The sequence below is a fragment of the Dioscorea cayenensis genome, chromosome 16 (assembly GCF_009730915.1).
Source record: "Dioscorea cayenensis subsp. rotundata cultivar TDr96_F1 chromosome 16, TDr96_F1_v2_PseudoChromosome.rev07_lg8_w22 25.fasta, whole genome shotgun sequence".
Taxonomy (NCBI): domain Eukaryota; kingdom Viridiplantae; phylum Streptophyta; class Magnoliopsida; order Dioscoreales; family Dioscoreaceae; genus Dioscorea; species Dioscorea cayenensis.
Window position 1 is genome coordinate 3,115,340 of NC_052486.1, and position 9,499 is coordinate 3,124,838.

At 32.7% G+C, this 9,499-nt stretch overlaps 1 protein-coding gene across 1 annotated transcript; it reads left to right on the forward strand.

Annotated features, from left to right (window-relative positions):
* Nucleotides 1-4,258: 4,258 nt before the first annotated feature.
* On the forward strand, nucleotides 4,259-9,229 carry LOC120279005 (two-component response regulator ORR24-like). The gene is given in 7 exon segments (XM_039285828.1): nucleotides 4,259-5,064; nucleotides 5,476-5,628; nucleotides 6,016-6,182; nucleotides 6,184-6,427; nucleotides 6,510-6,586; nucleotides 6,765-8,000; nucleotides 8,912-9,229. Coding segments are annotated over 7 exon segments (2,097 nt in total). The 5' UTR covers nucleotides 4,259-4,916; the 3' UTR covers nucleotides 8,984-9,229.
* The last annotated feature ends 270 nt before the right edge of the window (nucleotides 9,230-9,499 follow it).

A 9,499-nucleotide genomic window follows, 5' to 3' on the forward strand; every position in this document is an offset into this window, starting at 1 on the left:
AAATAAATAAATAAATAACTTTTTAAAAAAATCACTGTATATAGCTTCGAACTTCTCAAGATCGGTAAATGAGAACATCAATGTAACGTATCAAAAGGCACGCAAATAAAATAATTAAAAATTTTCAGTAATTTATTTTGCAAAAAACACCCTGCAAAAACTCATAATCATAACTTCACTGTTTTTTAAAATAAATATATAAATAACTTTTTAAAAAGCAGTTGATCCAAAAGCCACGCCGAGCGTGCACGCGTTCTCGTTTGAAAACGATTCCCGTGAAAACGTTTGCACGGTGAGAACGCGTTCTCAACCGTTGGATTTAATCTCACGAATCTCGATGCACGGGGGCCTACTAAACTAGTTCTAGAGTAGCTGGAAGGAATCTTCTGAACGGGTACGATTACTCCCCGGTATGATTACCGCTTTTTAGGTTCACTATAAACGACAAAAAAGTCCACGTCACTCGCACCGGCCCGACACCCAATGACGATCCCCAACGCGTCGTCACGTATCCACTGTTACCGTACCGTCAGTCTTGACGGAGAGTATGAAATGACATAAATACCCCTCAAAGAAAATCATTTATATATGATAGGTTTCCGGGTCAATGATGTGATTTTGGGCTTGACTAGGGGTATTTATGGAAGAAAGTATAACGTTTAGTTATCCTAATGCATTATTGGTCATCACGGCGTTAGTTGGGTTTTTTAAAAATACTAAAAAAATTAAAAAATTTATTGAATTTTTTAATTTCAGAAATTTCGTAATTAATGCAATGTGTAGTTTTCTTTATATTTTTATATATATATATTTAATAAATAATTACTTTTTTTGGTGTTCCTTCAAATGCAATTATCTTGTATGATTTAATAAGCTTTATTTACAACTCTTTAAAAATTAGATTCTTTTTCTCTCTCTCTTTTGAAAATGTATGTTCATAAAACCAGGTTAATTGAATAGAATAATATTTTGGGGATTTTTCATACATACCCATATAAATATTCAAAATCACACAAATATTTCTTAAAAATTCCTACTTATATATATATATATATATATATCTAGATCCCTATAAACTTAATCTTTAATTTATCACTTAAATACCTTGAAATTTTCATTCTCTCATGTGTAATTATAATAATTTCTTTGATAAATATATTTTTTAAATATAAATATATTTTATAAATAGTTATTTATTTAAATGGTAATTAATAATGTATAAAAATATCAAATTTTCAAGTGAAAATATGAAAGGAGCAAATTTATAAGAGCATGTAAATGTGTCATTTTCCAAACTTATTTATAATTTATTTATAATTAATTAAATATAAAAAATCATCTTTAATTATTTGCATAATAATTATTTTTTCTATTGTTTTTTTTTACTATTTTTCAGATCTAATTATAAATGTGAATCAATTTTACAGCTACTAATGATAAATGTTTAAATCATTTTAAGCAATTAGTGTAAAAAAATATCTACACTACAAGGAGATGCTTATAGTTTTATACTACTCTCAGTATTTCACCTTGAACTGATTTATAACCGATCATTTTTAGAAAATTAGTGTGTCAAAGATTTAAAAAAAAAAAAAATAATCCAACTTTTAAGTTGACTAGATATTTAGACTAAATACATTGGATAATGAAAGCCATTAAAAGTGCAATAGAAATCCACATCATTGGTCTCCTATGGTATCAGATTATTAATATTATTATTATTTTTATTCTTTAATGAAACTATCATCAAATGCAATGTTTGCAAGGAAATCAACATAATGGACAATTGTTTCAATGGTATTATATCCCATTAAAATGGTTGGCATGAAAAGGATATATAGTTGACTAATGCAATAGGGGTGCTTTTACATGAACCTAATTAAGTACATGCACCAGTTAAGGACATCTTAATATGCTTTTTTTAATTTAATTATATATAATTGTTATTTCTTAGGTACCCACTACTTTTCATGCTTGACATTCTTGTTTTGAGGAATGAGTCGGAGGAGAACCACATAAAGTTTTCTCATTCTCATTTAACTCATTTAATTTATATAATATATATTCTTTTTAAAGTAGATGGGGCATAAATAATTTAGTATGAACAAAAATATCTTAAATTTAATCTTTAGTTATGTCATACCTCTATATCACATTGTTATTATTTATTTATTTATTTTTTTAACAATAGATGATAAGTGTCCTCACTTAAAAATTTATCAAAAGATAATGAACAAGTGACCTATGGAGATTTATTAACTTGATTATGTGCCACATAAAATAAAAAAAAGTCTGCTATGTGTACACAAAAAAAATTGGGAAAAAAAACTATACCAAGTTAATAAATTTTTTTTACTATACAACCCTGGAGGGAGGGATACAACTTCTCTCACATCCACAAGGAACTCATCGGGATTATTTAAATAATACTATGAACATTATCTGGTCTTGAAAAATTATAAATGAATAATATTGCTATAGTACTAAGTGGTTAATTTTGCTCCTGCCCATCCAATGCTATGTGACTAACCAATACATTAAGCAGTAGTTGTCCTAGTCACATTAGTCGATGATTATTATGCCTAAAACAATGTTAAAGATGTATCTATATTTTTAAAAATTTTTATTTATGTTTGTTTTTAAGTCTTTTTTAGTTGTAATTTTGAAATACCTAATTTGTATGATACATTTTTTTAAGTGGATTGACACAATTTAATTATGTCATAGTCATATTAGTCATTGATTAGTATGTTAAAAATTTACAATTTAAAATTTTGAATTATTTATTTGAGTCAAATAATTTTTTCTTAAAATAGACGAGAATTTAATTTTAACCAAGTCATAAAAAAATTCTTGACATAATTATAATTAATATAAAATACACATTTTCCCATATTTTTCCTTTAAAATCTCTTGTAAAAATAGATTGGCATGAAAATAATTTATTGAAAACTAAAAGTCATGTCACACAACTTGATGATTATTAAGTTTAAGAAAATGCATATTTTTTAAATCTTAAAATTTTGAGAATATTTTTATTTGGCTTCAAATTTTATTTAATATAGATTTTTAGGAAATAATCAAGTTCGTTAAGCTTTCAATTTGATTCCAATATTATTATTATGTTATTTGGGGTAGCAAATAAGGTACCTATTTATTTTCTATTTAAGTAGTGCTATCTATCACCATCAATCAACCTCTATCCACCTTTCAATTGATCATAATTACTTAAATTATTTTCCTTTTAAATATGAATTAAATGCCAAAATTTATTTCTTTTTTAAATTAATAATATCCTAAAATCTTTGGCCATTTATGTACCTATACCTTAAAAAAACTAAAAATTACACTTTTACCCCTCCCCTACTCAAAATTTATGGGTGTTTTTTTATGCACGTGTATATCTTTATGATCAAAATTAATATTTTTTATAAATTAAATCAACTTTGACATAAAAAAAACATTGTTTTGCCACTATATACAAATAATTCTTTATTATATATATATAATAAAATTTAACTTATATTTTTGAGATATTTTATTAAATATTTTATTCAATGGTTAGCTTTTAAAAATAATATCAAATTTGTGATAATAAAAACACATGTATTTAATATATTAATTAAACATTTTTAAAATATCATTTCTTTTATAATAAAAGTGTTATATACATATGCCAAAAAAATACTATAAATGTTAATAAAATAAATTAAAATAAAAAAATTACAACTATACAAGCACTCCCACATTATTAGTATTTATTCAAAAAAGCTCTCAATAAATAAATAAATAAATCAAGTAACATAAAGTTGCACCCCATACATACATACATACATACATACATAAAACACATACATACATACATGCATATCCATAAATACAGCTTCCAAGATTCCAGCTTTCCTACAAAATAAAATAAAAATAAAATAAAAATATATAAAATAAATAAAATAAAAAAAATAAAAAAATCAGATTTTTATGGCTTCAGTCCTCCACAGTTGATCAGATAGAGAGAGAGAGAGAGAATATTTTGGAATTATGGAGTAGAAAACAAGAGTTTTTATGGCTTGAGAATTGTGAGAGAGAGAGAGAGAGAGAAACAAGGGAAAAAGGTTCCACCTTTGGCTTTCTGGATTCCATTCCCAAGCCCCTGCTCTTCGCTTTCCCTCTTCTCTTCTCCTTTGCCAGGCCCCTCCCCCACCCATCCATCTATCCATCCATCTATCCACCCATACATCCATCAAGGTTTGGTCTGGAGAGAGATAGAGAGAGAAGATTAAGGAATCATGAGCTGAAAATGAGGTAGAGAGAGAAAAGTTTCCATCTTGGTCTTTGTGATTCATTCTTGAGGTCTCTGAGGTCCCCCACCTTCCCTGCCCATCCATCCCACCCATCAAATTTTTGGCAGAAATGGTGAGTTGTGGCCAATTGATTCTGGAGAGAGAAACAAGGGAATAATGAGCTGATTTAGGGGAAAATTGAGGAAAGTTCTCGTCTTGGTGGTTTTAGGTGTGTGTTCTTTCAATCCATCCTATAATCAAGCGCTCTTTTGGGGGAGAAATCTCAGCTTCTGTCAATTTTATTGTGAAAATAAGGAGGGGATAGAGAGAGAGAAAAAAGTTTCCTTTTTCCTGTTTTCTTTATTTTTAATTCATTCTTGAGCTCTTTGAGTTTCTTCCAATCTGTTCCATTTGATTCTCTGCAAAACCTCTCTCGGTTTATCTCCTTCTCTATCTCTCTGTTGTGTCCTTTTGGGATCTGAGGTTCTTTGTCTCTGTGGTTTTAGTGGATCTGCTTCAACTATTTCTTGATTCTCTTTGGAAGGCTGAGAGAATTTAGAGTTCTGAAAAAGAGTGGTTTTTAGGTGATTTGGGGCTTGTCAAGGATTTGGTGATCTTGGTGCTTTTACTGTGAGGATGATCGTGGAAGAGAAGAGGGGAGTGATGGGGAGGGAGTCCAGGCCAAGAGATCAGTTCCCTGTGGGCATGAGAGTCCTTGCAGTTGATGATGATCCAACTTGTTTGAAGGTTTTGGAAAACCTGCTCAGGAAATGCAATTATCATGGTTTGTCTCATTTGATCCTTATTTCTCTACTTCTTCTTTTTTCATTTGTTTGGATTTACTGTTTGTAGTGTACTGGATTAAGATTAAGTTGTAATCAAATAAAAAAGTTTATTCTTTTTATCTTCCTGTTCATTTGATGTTCTGCTTATTAGTGTTGTTCTTTCAGTGTCTGATTTGCTATTTTTATATTTGATCCCTTTGTCTGAGTCTCTTTTGTTTTCCTGCAAGATTTGTTCCCTTAATTTTCTTTTCATCATGAAAAAAGTTTTTTCCTTTGTTGTTTCATGTTCGATTTTAAGGATACGTATTAAATTGCTATTTCTTTGCTTTATGCTTCCAAGCAAATGTGCATCTTCTCCTTTCTTTTAGTAGAAAAATAGATTTAAACATCGTTTGTTTATGGTTTTTCAGTGACTATAACCAACCAAGCAATCACTGCATTGAAGATGCTCAGGGAGAACAAAGACCAGTTTGATTTGGTAATCAGCGATGTGCACATGCCTGACATGGATGGCTTCAAGCTTTTGGAGCTTGTGGGCCTTGAAATGGACCTGCCGGTCATTAGTAAGTCTCTCTGATATTGCTGTTTGCCTCACAAATACTTTTAATCTTTTGAATGATGACTATTTTCCTGTGTAACTTCCTACCATAAATCTTGAATTAACTAGATAGTTGATATAATGTAATCATTGGCCTCGAGAAATTTCTGATATAGCACATGTTGACTACCACGATCTATTTACCTTTCATCCGAGCAATCAAAATACTATATGATGGCTTTGTTGCTTTATGTATTTATTGCGGTAATGATTTAGCAAGCCAAACATTTATTTATAATAAGACTGAATTGTGAAAGAGTGAGCATAGTATGTTTTCGTTTTATGGGGTTGCTATTCAAAGTAACTTTTTTGAAGGAATCTGTTCACTGAACCGGTTGGGTCCTGAATGCAGTGCTGTCGGCAAACAGTGATACTAAAGCGGTGATGAAGGGAATATCTCACGGTGCGTGTGACTATTTATTGAAGCCTGTGCGGATCGAAGAGCTCAAGAACATATGGCAACATGTGATTAGGAGGAGGAAGATTGAAACAAGAGATCACAATAACTCTGACAATGGGAGATGATTATCAGAAGGGCCAGCTTTCCAGTTCTGAAACTGGACAGGGCCCAGCAGCTGGTGCACTTGTTGATCGTAATAAACTCAATAGGAAGAGGAAGGATCAAGATGATGAGGAGGAAGATGATTGTGAGGAAAATGCTCATGAAAATGATGACCCGTCCTCTCAGAAAAAGCCAAGGGTTGTTTGGTCTGTTGAGCTGCACCGCAAGTTTGTCGCTGCTGTCAATCAATTGGGCATTGAAAGTACAAAATTAATATTCGAGCTAGTATCTATGTTAATCATGTGATAGTTCTGTATTATAATATTTTTTCTTGTGTCTTACAGAGGCTGTGCCGAAGAAGATACTTGATCTCATGAACGTTGAGGGGCTTACTAGAGAAAACGTTGCGAGTCACCTACAGGTATGCATGATTTACTTTGGTAGCTTTTAACATTTGCTAGGAAGGATGCTATTAAATAGGTAATTATATAATAAATTCCAAGATTGCATACCATTATTGGCTCTCTTGTTTACACTTCTTATTGAGATGTGCGTGTGGACTTTTTATGAAGCTGATTTTTCTGTTCTGTTATTTGCAGAAATATCGGCTTTACCTGAAACGGCTCAGTGCTGTGGCAAGCCAACAAGCTAACTTGGTTGCTGCTTTGAGAGGCCGGGAGCATTCTTACTTACCCATGGCTTCTTTGGATGGCTTTCGAAACTATCATGCAATGCCAGGGTCTGGACAGCTACCAGCACTGACACCTTTCCAATCAAATGGTTTACTAGGAAGGCTGAATTCTCCGACTGGAATGGGACTTCACAGGATTGCACCCTCTGGAGTAGCTCCAATTAATCACTCTTATGACAACCCAAGTGTTCCCGTCAATGATCTTCGGAAGCTTCAGGGCATCGGTATTCCTGGAAACCAGAATGCCAATTTGCTTCAGGGGGTGCCCACATCATTGGAACTTGACCAGTTGCAGCAGAACAAAACTGTTCAAAAAGCTAGCAACCCCATCACGGGTGGTTTATCATGCGGCAACTCCTTTTCTACTCTGTCAAGCAACCCTTTATTAGTGCAAGCTGGTGATATGCATACAAAGTCCGTGGGATTCACCAATCCATTGAATTCAAACCCTTTTGACATGGGTCTTGGAGATTCTAGCCATTTACCTGATCTCACAAGATGTAACAACACATGGCCTGCTGCTGTTTCGTCCGATAGGAATTCGAATAATACGTCACATATGAGTATCTGTGCTAGTAATGATGATGTGTCAAATAACAACATGAGAAACAATATACCACCGATGATTTCGCATGTGGACAATAATCCACATGATGTTTTGGCTGGTAATGTGGTTGTGCCACCTCTTCACGATCCTCTAATGCAAAGTAGTATACAGTTTCAAGCTAGGGCGCTCTGTGGGGACATACCGATGAGTGTGGTTGAGGACTCAAAATTGTTGAACTTCAGCAGGTCAGGGAACTCCAGACAACATTGGCAGGGACAGAAACAGGATCATCACAACTCCAATATCATAATAAGTTCTTCCGCAAACTCTTCGCTGCTCAATCTTCATACCAACATTCCGTTTGTGGAGAGTCAGACTCTGAAGGATGGATTTTGTGACAAGAAGATGGAGATGATCATGAATCCCCCTCCGACTAATTTTGGTGCTTCTTATGCCCCACAGCCTCATAAAATTAATAACCCCATGAATGATATTCAGCCAAAGTATAAGGACGGTTTCATGATGGAAACACAGAAATTCCAGGGCAGCTTCAATTCTAATGCCTCCAATGGTTTATTGGATGTTGTCATCAAACCGGTATGTGCTTGTTTTCTGGATTTTTATTTTTTGGTTTGATGCTTCATTGCTTCATATTGCTTGGCACATCTTCGAATGTTAGTCATTAAACTGTTGTGATCTTGCTTTCTTATTTTTTAATATTATATTATATGTATATATAATTATGCTTTTCATTTATATATATGTTTTTGCACATTTTGATGACAACATACATCTTTGAATTTCTAATTCTAATTGAAGTTATTTAGCTTCAAGGTGTCAACTTTTTGATTAATGGTGCTCTGGATACCACTAAACAGTCTTTATGCTGTGTGTAACTCTTGTAATTACATGGAGTAAGAAGGATTTTTGGAACTAGTAAATATATTTGCATTCTGTGTATTGTTTGTTAATTCAACCTTGCAAAATGAAACATGAAAGGTATGCAGTCTTTAAACCGCAGTGATCCAAACTTCAATGTGATGTATTTTAGAAAGGATCATCTTCATCCTATTTTCAGCTTGATTTGGCTTTGTAATTGTACAGCCATATCCATTTTTAACATGATGCCAGTATGACCCTCTGCACAAATAGGATCCAGATGCAGCATTGGATATTTTTGCATACTTTTGGATCGTATCGATGTACTTTTAGATTTTAATCAATGGCAATTGCTGATATATACGTTGAGACATAGTAAGCAGATCATAAACATGTATTTTAAGTGTCCCCTCTTTGTTATCTACAGTCATGTTGTTTGGCTGATGCTATACATATTATATATGTTGTTAATATTTACTGTTTTTTCTTTCAAGCTTTTAGATTGAATAAGGAATTACCATCTTAATGTCTTGTTCTATGACGCAAGTATAAACAGAACCCCAAATTTCCCTGTTTGGGTTTGCTTGGACATTTTCTGGGCATATAATTTCTTGCTGTTTCTGCAACAGGACCTTGCAGAAGCTGCGTTTATGGACGGCGATATTGGATGTGATATGTATTCTCTCGGTGCATGTATGTAAACTGATTTGGCGTGACGAACTGCTTGTTTGGTGCTTACTCGATGCATGTATATCTTTTCTCGTGAAGAGCTTGTAACATTATGTCGTTTTATTTTTAACAATTTTATTTGGTACTGCATTTGTCATGAGGAGTAGGACAAGACTTGGAATTTGACCCCCATAGTTGCAAGAATAGTTTGTTGAAGAATTTGGTTGGGCACTTGACAGACCCTTTGATCTTTATTAATTTGCTCATAATGTTTATTATGATGGTAAGCTCTAACTTTGCTTGCTCTTAACTACCATTTGATTTTTCGGTTGTTATATATATATATATTGAACTCGGTGTCGAAGATGAATTTTGTGTTGTGAGCTGGTATTCTGGTTTTGATTGAATATACAGAAAATAGTTTGCAGAAAGAGATTTTGGTGGTGTTAATTGGATTTTTCTTGCAGGTTTTCACACTTGATCTATGTCTGGATTAATTTTGATGTTGTCTGTGTGGAGTGGGATCAATGATATAAAAATGTTTTGCA